Consider the following 18,882-nt stretch of genomic DNA (forward strand, 5'->3'; position numbering starts at 1 on the left):
TAAACTGAGGTACTTGGTTTAGAATTCACACATTTTCATACAGATAAAGCTTTTTACTTAGAGCTTACTGATTCATAACTCTACCTTGAAGTTCTGCAAATTCTGACGGATATTTTCAAGCTGTTGGGTTGAATCAAGCAAAAGGGATTTTATAAATCCTGATGGTGAAAAGTTGTTAGGAAATCTAAGCACTGTTATCATGTATCCATCAGAGACAATGAGGTAGGGTAATCTCGAATGTGAAGCAACAGAGAATCTCTGTCTCATAAGGTCACGTTCAGAATCTGAAGAAGCAGACTGGTCAGAGTCTTGACAAAATGAGTGCTGCTGTCTAAAATAAAGATACATCAAAAATTAGGAGGCAATTCTCATATGTAATAACCATGAACAGAAGAGAGAAGAAATAACTTAAGAACATCTAATACCATGTATTCCACTATCCCAATAACTCCTCTCAGAATCCTAAGGAAGTGTCTAAATTTTTGCAGGGTGAGCATTATGGACACCATAATGCCAATTAAAATGCCAATATTTTGTTGCAGTAGCAACTTTTTCTAATTTAAATAAAAATAAAAACAGCTTTTGGTATCCATTTATTATTTTAAGAATTGTATTTTTTCATGATTTGACTTTAAATTTCTATATTATGTATTGTTATTCACCTCTTACTAGGTATGACAAATGCTTGAAAATGAAACTTGAAGTCACTTCTAAGAAAGTCACACATAAAAAACAAAAAATCCCTCAAGATATTAATCTTAGGATTTCAGTATCAGTTCAGATATTCAAAAGAAAAATATACCAGCACACAAGTCTTCACTTTCAAAAGAGGTCTTAGTCTTTTCCTTCAGAGAAATCCCTCCTTAATGAGTTCCAGAAAGCTGTGTTAATATTAGCCTCATAACATATTATTGCCAAGTATAAAATTATTGTTTGTGTTTATTTGAAAAAAAAAGTAGCTGCATATATTCAATAAATAAAGATAATTCATGTATTTTAATACATTTTATTATCTGACTTTTCAACCAGGTAATGTAAGAAGGTATCATAATGTTTTGAACGTCTTTATGAGATGTTACATTTACATACTATCTGGCTTAAGTCAACCAAAATTGATGGCATTTAAAAAAAAAAATCTAACTTTAGGTTCTATTTTGTTTCCTCTAATTATTGGGGCTACATTACTTTTTGTAACTTTCAGTTTATGCTAAAGAGTGTTATCAGAGATCCTTCTATTCCCTCATGCACCCAGCAGCGTGATTTCAAAATTTAGATCTGAAGAACTCCAAAAGAACATTTTAAAAACTAACTAGTTTTTGTCCATGTAAATATGTTATTTATAATGTCTGATATGGAAACTTTATATCAAGTTCTATAGGTAAAATTAAATACTTAGCAGGGAAATTGCACCAGATTAAAATAAATTTGCACTTCTAGTACTTCTGTAAATTTAATTTCTTCTTACATCACAAAAACATGCTACTTTTAATTACTAATACAAATACTTTTCGAAAAGCGAATCACAGGATGTATACTTACATTGTCACAACGTCAACTTTCATCACGACAAACCCATTACAAGAAAGAGAACTATGAATGAGAAACAGATACTGAGAAGACAAGCAAGAGAGTGAATTTGAAAGATTACTTTTATGTAAAATTATAATAAATATGATAGAAAGTAAGGTAAGACCATAAGACAGAAACATATAAACATTCAAATCCTTTTACCTGTATGTTATTAGTGGATGAAATGGAATAAACTGTGCTGGTCCAAATTCTACAGAGCAGCCAGATGCAACTAAGGTCAGCAATTCACCCATGCACGTCAATAAAATCAAAGATCCGCGTTTTAACATGCAAGCCAAGAAAAGGCTATCAGGAGTCCAACTCATATCACCAATCCAGTAAGATCTAAATTAGACAGGTAAAAAAAAATACTTTTTTTCTCCATCATATTTCTGCATCAGAAAGTTAGAATATTTATAAAACAAACAAACAAACTACAACACGAAACTAAAAAAATTCACAGCGACAGCAGAAACAGCATCGAATACTGACCTGATTAACTTGGATGGGACTGTGTTACTCTTGCTACTACAACCTTTAAGGCTACCCGAAACTGTAACAAAATTCAGTGTGTTTAAAAACAAAACCTGAGTGGCCTAGAAAGAAAAAATAAATGAAAAGACGTACATAAATGTTTGTATCAAAATGTCACTATTGCAAAAAAACCAAAGTCTATTACTAAATAAAAGCCTATTTGATGTAATGGAAATGTTATTACACACAAAAGTGACATTGCACTCCAGTATTTATTACTGTTACAGTATTTATTAAATTCTATACCTAATTCTACATTTGCAATATAATTAAGAACTATAATATACTCAATAGATAATTTGATATTCTCATTAAAATAACTTTTTCTGAAACACTCAATAAAAGATCACTCTTCTGTAGCCTTATTAGTAATTAACAGCTGGAGCTCTGAAAGACTGCATCATTCCAATATAGTACACCCAATAAGGTGGTCGATACTCTCTGTCGTCGTTAGCACTAAAGAGTACATTAAGATTTAACTTGAGTTGTTAGAAGGAATAACATTATGAAGTGGGAACATCACCTCCAATACGTATTAGGCTGAGGCTTGACTGAGAATCACCAAGAATCTTTGCAGATATAATACAGTAACTGAAATTAATTTCTTTATTATTGAAGCTTAGAAATGACAGAGGAGCTTACGTGGACTTCTAACTGAACACCACATTCAAAACACTACAAGCTGTAGTAGAATATTTTAGCTATGGATATCAATGAGAATATAATCCCATCTATCTCCATGAATGCTGACAAATCATCCTAAAACTGTGTTTTTAAATTCTGCTACCACTTTATTTAAACTGCAGTATTAGCTTAAATGATGCACTATCACCCATACCTTTGGATCAGCTTGATTAACAGCTACTGCAAACAGAAGTCCATCTCTTGCAAACGCACATAGCAAAGCTCCTCTTGACTTTACAGACACACACTGAGGAACCAAGTTAACAAGGGAACAAGTCTGCTGTACCCACTGGATCTGGTATGGCAAAGAACTGGATACCAACAAAAAGACAACAAAACCAAGTGGTTACTCTGTTATGCTGAATGGGATGATTCATTATAGTAAAAAACCATGCAAGACAAGACTATATAAAGCACAAACAACAAAAAAAAACCAATATTTTTTTTCTTCAAACGCCTTACAAATGAAAAAATATTTTGTATTTACATGAGTTTAAACATTATGCCCTAGCATTGAGAATTATTTTTATGGGATAGGAATTTGGGCTATATGTACAGATATATACCTATACATTCAAATAGATATAGATGCATGACATAATTAAGGCAGTTGCATTCTAGCCAGGAACAGCTTTCTCAGACCTTGTAACACTATCCACAAGAATACTCAGAACTTGAAAATCAACAGTATGCTGCTCTGAACGAAGAAGTTGTTGGTGCCCCATTACTGGATGTGGTCATGACTTCAGGCTGCAGTTGCTACATATATATACACATTTCTACACTGAGTATGTTATGCTCTATTTAATTTTCTATATTATCTGAAAGACATTATCATGTTACTGATAAACCTAGTGGACATTAGATCAAGGAGGACATCATTACTAAGTCAGCATCAAAGTACCACGTCACATTTAGGGTAAAATTTTAGCAAGTTTTTCAAATGACACCTGCAGAGGACATTTCCATTTAAACTTATAGATTTGTGTATCTCATTTAGGAAGAGGAATCTATGCTCAAGATAATCGCTCAATTGCATTTTTACGTGGTTGTATAATTATTTCAATACATGGTCCCAACCCAGAGAAAAACACACCCACTCTTTCACAGCCAAGCAAAAGATGAAAAGGGGAAGAGAAAACAAATAAGATACACAAATCTGCATAATAAAGAAGAGGAAGATGTATTCAGGGCATTCATGGCTGCACAGTATAAGAAATAGAAGAAAATATAAGATACATAAGCAATAAGAGGAAAAAAAACAGGAAAAAGACATTCTATTAGCATGATGCAAAAAACTCTGACAGTAAAACGTGTGCACAGATGTGTATGTATACATAGCCACCCACAAAGAATGATAAATACACTCAGTTTTATTTAGATGTAAGCTAATAATGAAATATGGAATATGTAAGTAAATGCTGTTACATTAATTACATTTTACAAGGATTAATTACATTTATAGGACAGGGGAGAAGGGCTTTGAACTGACAGAGGGTATGCTGTGAACTTACATATGTAAACATAAGTAAGAACTTGTAACCACAGGATAATTGGACATAACTGTGTTCAATCACAGCTCTGAGTCCCAGCTCTAAATAATAATTAAAATGCTCCTGAAGCTATTGTAACTCCAGATATCTTCGAACTTACCTAACATGTTTAAAGGTATTTTCGTGCCATCGAAGAACCAAAAATGTGAGCACCAAACACTCCCCAGAGTAAAATATGAAAGTGCATAAGCAGCAATCACCCAGTATCTGTGGGAAAAAAGGACACAATCAAAACGAACACAAAAAGCTCATTACACACAATTTTCTCTTTAATTATCTATACAATTAAATCAATAGCTACTACAATTCAGATTAAATAACATAATGTTGTCATTCAGAAATGTAAGGGCTGGCAAGCATATTAAAAGGCTAGATAAACTCTGATCTGATCCAGTAGGGCTGTTCTTATGTTGTCATTAAAGGTAACATGACCTGAACTATTAAGTTTACACACAATACCAAACGGGCAGCCATTGCTCTCAAAATTCAGTATAGCTTCTCTGGCTCTAATTTAATTAGGAAATTAAATGATTGCTTTAGGGCTTATTTTTTACCTCATTCTGTACGAAAGCAGCATGCAATCCAACTTCTTTTTCTTCAGTAGAAGGCAACATGACTGATCTATCAGGTAAAATTTGCGTCCAACGCCCAGAAGAAGAGTTTTTATAAGAGGATGTATTTTCATGTTCTGTGCTCTCCCACAAAAAGACACATGCTGTAGGAGTAGTTAATAGTACCTTTCTGCCATCTCCAGATACATACAAGTACAACCTCATTAAACACTCTGGGGGAAAAAAGAAAAAAACAAAATCAAAAAAACAAGAAACAAAACAACGTGTTATGATAGTTTCTGTTCCTTTGTTAGACATAGAATGAAAAACAATAGAGAAAGGAAATCTGTTTTCTTGTCTATCAAAGAAATCCAAGCTGCCACCTTAAGTATCTTCCATTTCCAGCTTCACCAGTGATAGCAGACCTTGGGCAGCTATGTCAGAAGGGATGTCCATTTTTATGCACGTTATGAATTATCTTTCCCACCAGACCCAATCATCAGAGATGTTTCCTGAGATTGCCTTTCTTGAAACCCATCTTTCATGAAAAGAAGCAATAAATGTGTAAGTGCTCTACTGTGTATTACCTTTAGCTCCTAATTGCACCACTAATCTTCCCTGAAATGGCAGAATTGCTTGTACAATACCTCACTTTACAAGCTGGTATCAGTGATATTTCCAATACATGGTAATATTTGATACTTACGTTTGCAAATATGTGCCTTTATTTTGTTCTCTCCAGCTAGCATTTGTCATAAAATCCCACTTACAGAACAAGCTTCAAGTTATCCATATACTGTTTACATCAGATGTACATCTGTTCTAAAGTATTAATAACCTAGTCAGGAACCGAACAGCTAAAAACTAACGATTAAAAAATACACTTACAGCTTTTGAAAATTAATTACTACTTAAAGGGGATTACTAAACACAAATACTTGTAGCATTCAAATGACAAAAAAGACACTTGCCAAAGTTGAGCTAGCTTACAAACTATACACATGCAAAACAATGGGAAAATATAGCTTTACTCATGAAATAAGATTTAAGGAAAAGAAAACAACTTTCCTTCTATTCCATTTTTCACAGGATTAATTGTAAAAAATCTACCTTGTGCTGCTGCCACTACTTTCCTGGACTCTTCAATTGCTGGCACAATTTTCAAACAGTCCCGATCTTTATTCCAAAGAAAGAGCTCTCCTGTTGTAAGTATTCCTGCCAACCAAGCAGCTGTGTTCATTGGGGGAGAGAAGTTTTGAAGGATATTATTGTGAAGTACTTAAATTACTGCTCTTCCATCTTAGCCACAGTTCTAAAGTTGACAGTAAACTGGTAAATCCTTAAGATATTCTTTCTAGACTGTTACAAATACAAATAAAATAGAATGAACTTATAATACACGAGATATTATACTTAACCGTTTCCTGATGTTGTTAAGACAACCACATTTTTCAACAATGACTGCAGCTGAGGGATTTTCTTCCTTGTCTTCCCTGATACCAGGTTAATTTCATTTATATGTTTACCATCTAGAAGAAAAATAGCCTCTTTTTCCTGTTAAAAGAATAAAAGAGCATTTAATTTTTTAAAATGTTATTTTCTACACAAGCCTGCAAAATAATGCACACATAAAAAATATTACAGTAAATATTAAAAAAAAAAAATTTGTTAAGAGCTGCAATTGCCATACTAACTTCATTCCTTGGCATATCTGCTTTACGGAACATCATATCTAGCATCAACCTACAGATGAATTTGATTCACAGGTTTCAAACTACCAAGCTAATTTTACAGTCATTATTAAAAACTTCTTCAAAATAAATCTATGTGCTAAAAAGATAACAAAAATTGGACGCAATCTATCTTGTAGTGTTTAATTTAGTGAGATATTTGTCAGTGATTCCAATTAAAAAAAAAAAAAGAATTGGCCTCAGAAAACTACCTACTTAAATTCCAATCACAGATGAGAAAAAAAATTACTCTTGTTTTATTGAAAAAGTCTAAGAAAGCATGTCTTTCAACAAATGCAGGATGCAATGGGGAAAAAGAAATTGTTCACGTTTCCCACAACATATTGTAAAAAGTTATGAAAAACTAGAACCACCAAAACAACAATCGCATATAAGCGACAGGTCTTTTGTGAAGGAAAACAAAAAAAAAAGGCTCTGCATTGTTTCTCTGAGAAATCTTGAATCTCCAAGCTCATGTCAATAGGATAAAACCCCAAGCCATTTATTTTAATAACTCTTAAAATGCATTCAAATCACTTCCTGAGGCTTTTTTTTACCTAAACCCTCCTCAAGTAAGTGGAAGTGCAAAGTATTATATAATTAGAAACCCTACTCTTAGCAGAATTTTATTTAAATAGAAGTTCATTACACTTACCTGTCCAACCCACGAGATGCGAGGCCACGGTTTTCTTTGCTTGATAGATGTAGAGATAAGAACATCGAGCTTAATCTCCATTCTTATCGAGTCTCTAGGTAACCATTATACAGAAAAGGCAAATAGTGGCTCTTTCACACATTCATAAAGAATCTGAAGAAAGGAAAAACAAGCAAACAAAAAAAGGACCAGAAGTTTCTGTTATATTGGAGTGGGAGCAGAAGGCAGGAAACCAGGCGCAAACTCTTGACTACAGCAGCTTCCCGCCGAACACAAACAGGGGTGATGCTTACCCATACTCTATTTTCACTTTGGCCGCTGACGGGCGATGTGCTGTTCAGCCGTTATCACACGGTCATTCAGGTGTTGAGAGAGAGAAGCCGCAAGACGGAGTACATTGCTGAGAACTCTAAAAACAGAAAACGGGGAAAACGCCTCGCAGCCTCCTAGGGCAGGGGATCAGGAATGCCAGTGGTCGGGACGCCCCTGGGAGGGCCGACCGCTCACCCGCGCCTGGGGACGGGAGAGCGGTACCAGCTGCCCCCACCGCCTCCGTGCGCCATCCTCGGGAACCCGCTCTGTTTGTGCGAGCTCCTCCCTCGGGAAACGAACAGCGGGAGGAGCGGCGGCCCAAAGCGATGCTCACTCGGCACAATAGCCGGAGCCGCAGCCCCGGCCCCGGCCCCGTCCCCGGCCCCGACTCCGACTCCGGCTCCGACTCCGGCCCCGGCTCCGGCTCCGGCCCCGGCTCCGGCTCCGGCCCCGGCCCCGGCCCCGGCCCCGGCCCCGGCCCCGGCCCCGGCCCCGGCCCCGGCCGCAGCCCCAGCCCGCGCTCTGCCCCGCTGCCCCCGCGCCGTCGCAACCGCCGGGGCCGGGCCAGAGCAGGGCGCAGCCGCAGCACCGCCCCAGCACTGCCCCCGCCCGCGTAGCTCCGGAGGGATGGTCCCGGTGGGATGGTCCAGGTGGGAGGATTCCGCCGCACAAGAGCCGATCTTCCTCTGCTTCCCCGAGGCCAGGCTCCGCGTACAACCGCCGGCTACCCCTCCACTTCTGAGCCCGCCGGCTTGGCAAGCTGGGTGGGAGCCTCGCTCGCAGCCTAGAAAGCCAACCGTATCCCGAGCTCCATCCAAAGCAGCGCAGCCACCAGGACGACATAGGTGATTCTGCGCCTCTAATCTGCCCTGGTGAGACCCCACCTGTAGCATTGCATCCAGCTCTGGGATTCCCAACACAGGAAGGACATACACCTGTTAGAGCCGGTGCAGAGCAGGGCAGCGATGATCAGGTGGCTGGAGCACCTCTCCTATGAAGACAGACTGCGGTTGTCCAGCCTGGAGAAGGCTCTGGAGAGACCTCATTGTGGCCTTTCAGTAATAAACAGGGGCCTAAAAACAAGACGGGGGGGGCTTTTTACAAGGGTGGATAGTGACAGGACAAGGGAGAACGGTTTTAAACAAAAAGAGAAAAATTTTAGATTAGATGTTACAAAGAAACGCTTTGAGGGTGGAGAGGCACTGGTACAGGTTACCGAGAGGAGTTGTGGCTGCCCCATTGCTGGAAACATTCAAGGCCAGATTGGATGGGGCTTTGAGAAACCTGGTCCAGTTGAAGATGTCCCTGCCCATGGCAGGGGGGTTGAACTATTTGACCTCTAAGGTCCCTTCAACACAAACCATTCTGTGATCCTAAAAAGACTGGGGGGTGTGGGAGTGAGAAAGTGGTTGATACTTACTTGCCAGCTGAGGTTAAACCATGACAACGTGAAATACAAGTTCTGTGATCAGTCACTTTGTTTCATCACTTTGAAGAAATGTGCTTGATTCCCTTAGAACAGCTATTCTTTCAAACTGCCTCGTTTCTACCTTCGGCTACTTTTCCTTAATCGCAGTCTTGACTGAGAATTAGTAACACTGACACAGAAGGAAAACAGTCCAATAAAAGTAATGATACATTTGTTCATAATGTTAATGACAACTGGTTCACATTCATGTTAGTCAGTTACTTCCCTCTAATTGTCACTATTTATTTAATCTACCACATTAACCCACCCGTCTCCTCTGATCTTAGTTTTTCACATCCCTCCAGATTTAAAATGGGAAACAGAACCTACCCTTTCTGCACCTGAAAGCTGAGCAAGTGTTATGAAAACAACAGGTAACGTCTACACTGCAATTACCTCCTGTCATGTGAAAAATATCAGAGGTAACTTGTGATACACTTTAAAATACTCTTACTTTGGTAAACTTGTAATGTTGCCAGAGGCATCCTTATTCTATGAACTAGAGAAAAAAAAACCCAGAAGCTGAACCTCCAGTCTCTGACTTGTGACTGTTCCCAACTCTTCAGTTAGTTCTCCAAATCTGAGAATAGAAATCTGCTTACATATATTACAGAATAACAACATACCTTCATATAAATATTAAAATTTAGTCAAATACATCAGGCAAGACTGTGGACATCATTTGTATGAAGCGAACTGCACTAACTTGACCAGTGTAAATCCAATATCCCTTGTTGTGAAACAAAGCTATTAGCAGAAAGTAACTTCTAATCTCTAAAGATAGTATATTTTACATGGAAAGATGCAAATCTTTTTCAGGACACACAGGATTTCCTCTATGTAAATACTTCGTAAGGAGATTTTAACACTGCCAAAGGAAAAAGCTAATAGTAATATTTCACATTTATTTTGATCTAAAGAGGTAAAAAAAATGCATTTTAATTTATATATTACTTCCCTGAGTGTATTCTTTGGCTTAAAATCATCAGAATGTATCTGTTAGGTCAGAGTGAAAGAAATGTACTCTAAGTAAAGTAGAGTAATTAAATCTTGTAGAAAAGGCTCTGTAGAGCACTCATCATGTGAGGAGCAGAGGGATTGATGCCCACATTCTCCAGCACTTTTCATTCCTCTCTTCTGGACTCAAGGCCCTTTGGTGGGGGTCCCATGTCCTCTAGAGGCACTAGGAGGAACAGAGTGGAGCAGTGGAAGTGTGCTGAGCCCATAACACAGTGGTCAATGGATTAAAACCATCCTCTGCTAATGGATTGTCTTTCATAAGGCACAAGAGCTAGCAGTCCCCAAAAGCAAGAAGTTGGGTAAGAAATCAGCATGGCAGAGTAGGGAACTGGTGCTAAGACTAAAGGCAATGAAGCAAATGCACAATCATTGGAAACTAGGACAGGGCACCTGGGAAAAGTATAGAGATGAAGTACGGCTGTGTAGGAATGAGGTGAGGAAGGCCAAGGAGAAGCTGGAACTGAACATTGTCAAAGGATGCAAAGAATATTAGAAAGGGCTTCTACAGGTATGTGAACCCATGAGGTGCACCACAGAGTCCTGAGGAAATGGGCTGTAGTTCCCAAGCCGCTCTTCATGGTATTTGAAAGGTCATGGTTGCCAGGTGAAGTCCCAGGTACTGGAAAAAGGGAAACATTGTTCCCATCTTTAAAAAGCGTAGAAAGGATGATTCTGGGAACTACTGACCTGTCAGCCTCACCTCTGTGCCTGGGATAATCACAGAAAAGATCCTCCCAGAAGCTATGCTAAGGCACATGGAGAACAGGGAGGTGACTCAGAAAAGCCAGCACGGCTTCACCAACCCAGTGACCTTTTGTGATGGAGTGACTGCATCAGCGGACAAGGAAAGGCCTAAAGATGTCATTTATCTGGACTTCTGTAAAGCCTTTGACAGGGGGGGACCACAGCAGCCTTCTCTCTAAATTGGAAAGATGGATTTGATGGGTGGGCTGTGAGATGGGTAAGAAATGGTTGGATGTTGCACCCAGAGGGTAGTGGTCAATGGCTCAGAGTCCCAAAGGACACCAGTGAGAAGTGACAACCCTCACGGGTCTGTGTTGGGACCAGTGTTATTTAGTACTTTAGCAATGACAAGGACAAAGGGATTGAGTGCACCCTCAGCAAATTTTGAGGTGAGTGGTGCTGGTGACACACCTGAAGGATGGGATGCCATCAAGAAGGGCCTGGACAACCTTGAGAACTGGGACCATGAGCATCTCATAAGGTTTAACAAGGCCGAGTGCAAGGTGCTGCACCCGGGTCAGAGCAACCCCCAGTATAAGCACAGGCTGAGGGATAAACAGATTGAGAGCGCTGGAGAGAAGGACTTGCGGGTGATGGTAGATGAGAGGCCGGACATGACCTAGCCATGTGCGCTAACAGCCCAGAAAGCCAAACATGCTCCTTTGGCTGCATCCAAAGGAGCATGGGCAGCAGGTCAAGTGAAGGGAGTCTAGGATTATACACAATTTGGTGTTTGTGTGCATGTAAGGAAAGTAGACAGAAGTCATTTCATGACTTCTTTATTTGATTTTAACAGATACAACATTTTATTAGAATGGAATAGGGAAAATAATTTGATGAACAATATTAAAAGTTCTTTCACTAACAATACAAATTAGATTGCCAATTTCTGCAGCTTCATCCCAAACATTCTACTTAGAGAGGCAGGCTTTATTTAAAGTGACAGTTATGAAATAATGATTATCTTCGTTATTGTAGTTATGACTGCATCATTACTCCTCTGTATGACCACATTTACAACCTGACTCATCTACATACACTTTTATCATCATTCTGCAGTTGTCATTTCTTGTTTTGATAATTCTAAACCAGCTATCAAGTAGATTTTGCATCCTGATTTTCCTCATTACTTTAAGTAAAATAAAAACATTTTCTAAATATTCTTATCCCCAAGGCAAAGATCAAACAATGAATTTTATTTCAACACTAAAAAAAAGCTTTCTCTTGTTAAAAAAATGGTAGTTGTAAAAGACACTCCATTTGTCACATTTACATTCTACAATTTGTAGATACCTTTAGAATAGCATGAATACATAATAGAAAACTCCAGCAGGAGAAACAACTTCCTTAGGATTTTCTTCTGAGGATTTGTTCTTTCAGAGATTCAGTGCAGTTTACATTACCTGCACTAACGATTCTGTTACTGCACTAGTCAATCAGGGAAGTCGTTCTAACTTGGCCTGTAGAGATTTAAAATTCCCAACAGTTGTCTGAACCATTAGTGTTGGGCTCATAGACTGAAGTTCAACCAAGTAGCAACTGACAGCATCCAAGCAAACATTTGTGAATCTCCGCCTGTTAAGAAAACACAGAATAATAACAAGCTCCTTTTTGATCCTGTATATTAGAATTAACTTGAAACAGAAAGTGAGCATTCTTTCAGTTTCAATGGAATAACACATCAAGAAGACATCTGTCAGCTACTTTTAGTTTTCAACTATTTATTAGAAAAAATTATTTTTGAAATCTAATGCTTTTGACTACGGTATAATGGGAAAATAAATGAACCATTACTTCTTATTGGATATTAAATATAAACTATAAAACATGATACAGTTATTAGCAATACAAAATATTTACTATTTAGATACTACTTTAGATATGAATACGGTCAATGTATTAGTTATTAATTTAGATAGCAATTTAAATAAATTAGAATCAAATCTCAGTTTAGGTATTCTAATAAATTAGTGTATTTAAATTGGCAAATCATAGAAGACTGATCAAGTGAGAAAAGATAGATTTTCAAAAGAATAAGATACATTTATGTTTAGAAGATTTATGAAGACTTTGCCTAGTTCTGCTCATTATTTTTGAGACAAGATAGCTCTGACTGAAGCTCAAATTGAAGTTCGCATATTCAAACAAAAACTGTCAAAGCTAGAGATGATACATAGGCAACTTATTCAAGTACTTAGCTATTTTTTCACTGGAAACTTTTTTTAACATTACACCCACATTTTTGCCTGGTGTGAACTAAGCTGAATTCTAGTCTTGGAGACTGTTTCATCATCAACCTCTTAAAAACAATTTGGAAAGACCTATCCCAGTGTTGAGTCTTCTCTTTTCCAGAATAACTCAGAGCTTCTAGAATTTCAACATGAAAAAGTCAATTTTTTAGTCACAAAACGCCCTTTTCGAATTCTCCTCCCACTTTTCCCACATTGCCTCAAATTTTTCCATAATACTCCTTGAAGTATGTTGCCAAAAACTGACAAAATAGTCCTCTCAATTCCTCAGGGATCTTCAGTGAAGTGAAGAAAATTAACTTTGTTGTAGCAGTTTATATGGAGAACCCTAAAAGTTTATAACAAATGGTTTTGAATGAAGAGTGCCAGTGCCAGTAATCACTGCTAGGAATAAAATACTAAATTCACCCAAAAGAAAAGAAGAAAAGCTTTGGGAATTGTTGAAATGCAGTATTTTAGAGTATTTTATATCTTCCACTTTTTATTAGGATATAGTTGCCCTTCTTACCTCATAGCTACTCTGCTTGGATCCTGTACGTATCCTGATAGTAATACATGAATACATTCTAAGAGGTGTAAAGGCTTTTTCATTCTATTCCAATATGGGTCCTAAGAAAAAAAAAATCCAAAATATTAAGGACAAAAATAGTAAGGACACAGGAAAAAAAAAGTGTGTGGTGTGTACACAAAGTGCCAGCTGTGGTAATTATTTATCTTAATCTACATTATATCTATATTAAAGTAATATTTTAAGCACTAAAACATACATGAATTTAACTCAGTTTTCCATTACTAAACAGTCCGTAACATAATAGATTATAAAAAGTTCTAAATTTCTAGGAATCTGGGTAAAAAGAAGCCAATCAATTCTCTTTGTTTATTACATCAATGGATCAGACAAGCTGCAATAATACAGCAAATTTTAATCATTATTAGAAAACAAAATTAATATGTTCAATAGATGCTATTCCTTCTGCAATGTAAGAATTCTATTTCATCCTATATCTGCTCTAGGTGGAGTAAAAGAACTAAAAAATTTCTTCATGCTCTAGGATTGAAATGAATAAAACAAACAGGGAGGGGAAAATGCAGCTTTAACAGTCTTTAAGTAAAGAAAGCAAAACTATGAACACGATATTTGACTATATTCCACCTTACATTACTTTATGTTTCCCACTAAAGACAGACCTTGATAGCAGCTGAAAACAGAATTTCTCTTTTGTGCTGCTTTCCTTACCCGTGCTTTAAACAGTTGGTCATATACTTCAAGCAGCCTTTGCAATGGCACTCCAATTTCTTGCATGGTGTATGTTACAAAACCTACATCCCAGTTCAAAGAGCAGACCTGTTGTTCTAGAAACTGCACTAAAAAATCTGGAGGACAAAAAGAAAGGGAATATTTAGATTGCAACTTGTTAATGGGAGTCTTTCAGAGAAAGGCATTTAAAAGTAATTTATTCAAGGTTAATTTTTCTTTCTTCCACACAGTTGGTACCTTTCTCCTGTGAAGCACACGGAACAGGTTCCCTCAGTCTGCACTGAGGGAAGGGTACACAAAACTTAACTACATGGAAAGATGGTATTAGGCTATCAGCGAGGCATGGCAGGAATTACTCACACCAAGGATTTTGTTACAGTTTTGCCATGCAACTATGCTGTCAAGAAAAAATTCATTAATTTTTTTTTCAGCACAAAACACATACTACCATTACATTTGCTAGAACAGCCAGCAACACTATTAGAGCTTTTATCAGGTTTTAGTATCAATAACAATTAACAGTGTATTGTTTAGCACTAAATATTCATACTGAATGTTGTTGCACAGTAGTTTAGTATTATAAAAGAAGATTGAGTGCTGAACAATACATCTGCCAGGTTTTTATATAATACCAAGTTGTCAAAACGTGTGAGGATCTCAAAAGCAGAAACTCCAAAAAGGATCCAGAAATTTCCTGATTTCTGTTTTCAGAATTTGCCCCTTCAGACAGCAGCAGATATTTCAAGAGATAGCAGATAAACGTGGTTGCCTAAAACCTAATTTTATATATAAATACACACTTTTATGTCACACTTCGATAGAAACAAACTTTACTACTTTCTAAAATGGGATCTGCACAGCCATATAAAATGCTACTGCCATCTAAACTTCATTTACTTCCTGTTTCTTTTAGGATTAAAACAGACAGAAATTTCTTAGTTTAAAACTTTGTTAAAAGGCTAAAAAGAAAGCTGAAACCCATTCATGTAACATGTATGCTTATTCAGTATGCAGGCTAAACAACTTGCCTAGAGGAAAGTAACGAGGTGTGCCAGCATATATCTTTCCAAGCAGTGTCAACTTCAGACAAAGTGCTTGCATTCTGTCAGCAGGGCTCAGAGCCACACTATCACTCAATTCTGAAAGTGGAAAGAAAACAGAGAGAACTTCAGAAAATACTATTGTCAATACAAAATCAGCACATGGAAGTGAAAATACAACTTTTTCGAGTGTATATTCACAGATGTTTACATTTCATTGAAGTTCCATGCAAATCTACTTAAAACACAACCAAACAAAAACACATCCCCAAACCCCACAACAAACTCACTACCACATAGCTTTTCCTTCAAAACCCTGTCGATGTTGTTCGCACAATGGCAAACTCAAGCCCAAAATCCAAGGGGGAAAAAAACACAAAACAATGAAACAGGAAGAGAGAGTGGATTACTAACTCATGGTAAAAGATCGTCACAGCTGAGTGGCCAAGCTTGCAGAGCTGTGCCCACTACTCTTCCTCTATAAATGGACAGAAACCGTACACTTCCACTCCTGTCAACATTATGCATGCAGAATTCTCTGAGTTTTTTTTAATTTTTGTCACTATAAATTTATTTACATTTTAACATTTAATTTACACTTAACATTTTTATTATAATTTCTTAACAGTGAAATCTTCAGACAGAATTTCACACATATTCTGAAGTTCACATATAATGGCATCATGGGATGAAACAACTTTTGAAATGTTATCTGCAATGTGATTATTCAAGCCTTATGCACAACATACTCGAACACATGTAAAAATATCACTTTTCTGTCCTTTAGGCACAAAACCCAAAGGTAATAATGTTAATTAATTACTAGTTAACTACACTAAAGAAATATATTACAGAATAGTCCAAAAAAGATGCATCTCACTTTGACAGCATAACAGCAGCAGCATACTCAGTTTTAAAAGCTATAACTGTACCACTTTCCTATAGTTCTAGTTTGTACCACTCCTAGTCCACTAAGACCTACCTTTTTCAATGATTTCTTGCCAGAGAGTCTGCACCAATATGGGGTCAGAATGACCTGCACAATGTATAATTGCAAGCTTGCACTCCGAGAGCTTAAAAGGGTCAGCAAATTCTCCATAAAGCTGAAAGAAAAATTACCAGGCTTTACATTTCATTTAAGTTAAAAAAGAAATGCTAAAAGTCAGCTGTTCCTTGTGTGGTAGACATTCGATTAGCTGAAGTGCAACTTAAGTAATTGTTGTCAATCACTAATTTTTTTTGCTACATTTAGTTTCACTTCTTAAACACAATCCCAAATTTTATATGAAGTTAAAATTCAAACTGTTAAATTTTCAACAATTTTACCAACAAAGAAAGAGACTTAATAAAGAAGATGAACACGTAAAAGAAACCAAGGTACTGAAGACTGAAAGACTATCAAAGTACAGAAAACGACAGTGTAGGGTAACAGACATTCTGAAACCAGGAATGCTAAACTGTCTATGACTTTTCCTAGTCAGCATAGGATCAGTCTTTGCAAAACACTTTTTCCCCCCAAAATTTTATAAACTGAATTTTAACACAGGGAAATTTCAATCACCTTGGTTATATCCATCAGCTCAGCATCAAGTTGGGAGATTGCGTCTTGTACTGAAGAATGATGGGAATACTGACGTTGTAATGTTTCTTGTATTTGAAGCTGGATCCCTGCAACCTTGTTTAAAATGGAAAATACAGTATTTCAAGTCTGAAGGAATTTCATCAGAGTTTAAGAATACACCCAGAATAAACTTTAACTTATTTAAATGCAGAAATGTTACTGCCTTACACCACTGAATCTATTATCATATCATATCATTATTATCTATCAACTGCATAACTTTGCCATATCAGGAAGACAGCACAGAAATCAGAACTGGTAATAAAAATGCTATGTGCCAATGAGACAAAGTGAAATAATGCATTTATGGCGTAGCTTAATTTTTTTTCTTACTTCCATTTTCTCTTCTAGTTCATGTAGGAATTCTCCATCTGCAGCTATAGAGGATATGGCCGTGGAACTTTTGGCACTCAAAATGGCACGTGCAATGTATTCAAGACGCTGCTGAAGAGAAATTTCTGTGCTGCAAAACAAATATTTCAAACAGGATGGGTACTTTACCTAATTATTTGAGGATTAGTTACATTTTAACTTGACCATGGGAATTAGCATGTGGCTTTTCCTGATTTTACTAAATTGTGCAGGATATGATCCATCCATGTAACCCCACCTTTGTTGCAGGCTCAGTTCTAATGTATTTCTTAACTCATTGCTCCAGTTCAACTATTGCATTATAAAAGTCTGTGTAAGAAATGATCACTTAATATACGGTACTTACAACACGAAATACATTGCAAACTCATGTATAATACATAAAATAAACATTACAATTTCTTTCCAGTAACTGTCTGGATTCAAAGCTAATATATTCTATTAAATTTTTTTAGAAAACCTCCTGGGGCATTGGCATTTTCTTAAGATACCTACACATAAGGTCTTGATTTTAGTTTGTTTGATTTTTACCTAGTTACCTCAGTATATGCAACAGATCGCACATAATCCATACCTATGCAGGTCAGCCAACTTAGCCAAGACTCTGGCAGCATTACTAAAATTCCTGTTCTTCTCAAAGTATCTCCACAGTAAATCCATATAGCGAACTTTGTTTTGGTCAATCTTGGTCATCCGCACCAGGTAAGGTTCCAAGAAGGGGGCAGTAACCTGCAGAAATCATAAAGAGAACATTTATACTCTTGCTCTTCCTTGTTTCTTTAAAGCACTCACATTGTTACAATTAACTCTTCTATTTCGCTGTCTGTAGATGAGCTCACCTGTAACAGTTTGTCAGCCAAGTCAGCTTGTATCAACCAGTTGTAAAGTGCAATACTGAAGAGTTCATCTGTTGAACGCTGAGCCAGCTTTAGCATTTGTTCGAACTAAGGGAGAGAAAGGCCAAAGTTGTTATTCCACATGTGGTTACATTACATTAAGCACTGAATTCCTGTGCGACAATACTTTGGTACATGTTATTTGTGTGCCATCATTTCTACAGATTGTCTAGATATAGAAGCCAATTCGTGGCAAATCTTCACTTTGAACGAATCCATAATTTTATTAGAACGATAAATTCTACCCCTTCAAATCACACTATTTTCTGGAGTGCAGCCATGACTTTTTTGTGAGTTTCTTACATGGTGCCCTGCTTCTTCGTTGCTTAGCATGTTGGGGTCAGATGACAGCACTGGAGGACCTGGCTTTTTGGGTACACTGGGAGACTGAGGAGCAGCTTTACTCTGATTCACTAACTCTTGAAGAGTGTCAGTGATACACTTGTAGCTGTTCAATCTGTAAACAGAGCAAAAGAAAAGTCTCATAATTTTCATTGCAACTATATATGAAAGATTATTCTCAAGTGTTGTTATTGTATGACTTCATAGACAGTTACTAAAATTGAAAAATGTCATAGATAGTTGTCACAATCTAGTTTATTCTCATTTATATTGCTAACAAGTGT

The 18,882-nt window shown here is 37.1% G+C and overlaps 2 protein-coding genes across 4 annotated transcripts in view; both read right to left on the minus strand.

The window, feature by feature from the left end:
* The window catches only part of CUNH5orf42 (chromosome unknown C5orf42 homolog), a 56,796-nt gene extending 48,777 nt beyond the window's left edge, over positions 1-8,019 (minus strand). For 2 of the 3 annotated variants that reach the window (XM_017823663.1, XM_017823662.1), the window contains exons 1-10: positions 7,570-8,019; positions 7,277-7,429; positions 6,310-6,445; positions 6,002-6,121; positions 4,895-5,124; positions 4,441-4,547; positions 2,942-3,098; positions 2,062-2,165; positions 1,732-1,914; positions 85-331 (exon numbers count right to left, since the gene is read on the minus strand). In XM_017823663.1, the coding sequence (XP_017679152.1) occupies positions 85-331; positions 1,732-1,914; positions 2,062-2,165; positions 2,942-3,098; positions 4,441-4,547; positions 4,895-5,124; positions 6,002-6,121; positions 6,310-6,445; positions 7,277-7,357 (1,365 nt within the window). In that variant the 5' untranslated portion in view covers positions 7,358-7,429; positions 7,570-8,019. Of the gene's footprint in view, positions 1-84; positions 332-1,539; positions 1,591-1,731; positions 1,915-2,061; positions 2,166-2,941; positions 3,099-4,440; positions 4,548-4,894; positions 5,125-6,001; positions 6,122-6,309; positions 6,446-7,276; positions 7,430-7,569 lie in introns of all 3 variants that reach the window. The other variant, XM_017823661.1, reaches the window with a different exon arrangement.
* A 3,576-nt stretch (positions 8,020-11,595) lies between these two features.
* The window catches only part of NUP155 (nucleoporin 155), a 31,098-nt gene continuing 23,811 nt past the window's right edge, over positions 11,596-18,882 (minus strand). The window contains exons 27-36 of the mRNA XM_017823592.1: positions 18,560-18,713; positions 18,200-18,304; positions 17,935-18,089; positions 17,322-17,451; positions 16,929-17,042; positions 16,350-16,470; positions 15,356-15,466; positions 14,307-14,443; positions 13,578-13,678; positions 11,596-12,395 (exon numbers count right to left, since the gene is read on the minus strand). Of these exons, the coding sequence (XP_017679081.1) occupies positions 12,257-12,395; positions 13,578-13,678; positions 14,307-14,443; positions 15,356-15,466; positions 16,350-16,470; positions 16,929-17,042; positions 17,322-17,451; positions 17,935-18,089; positions 18,200-18,304; positions 18,560-18,713 (1,267 nt within the window). The 3' untranslated portion in view covers positions 11,596-12,256. The remainder of the gene's footprint in view (positions 12,396-13,577; positions 13,679-14,306; positions 14,444-15,355; positions 15,467-16,349; positions 16,471-16,928; positions 17,043-17,321; positions 17,452-17,934; positions 18,090-18,199; positions 18,305-18,559; positions 18,714-18,882) is intronic.

Source organism: Lepidothrix coronata, unplaced genomic scaffold, assembly GCF_001604755.1.
Source record: "Lepidothrix coronata isolate B3197 unplaced genomic scaffold, Lepidothrix_coronata-1.0 Scaffold104, whole genome shotgun sequence".
Lineage (NCBI taxonomy): Eukaryota > Metazoa > Chordata > Aves > Passeriformes > Pipridae > Lepidothrix > Lepidothrix coronata.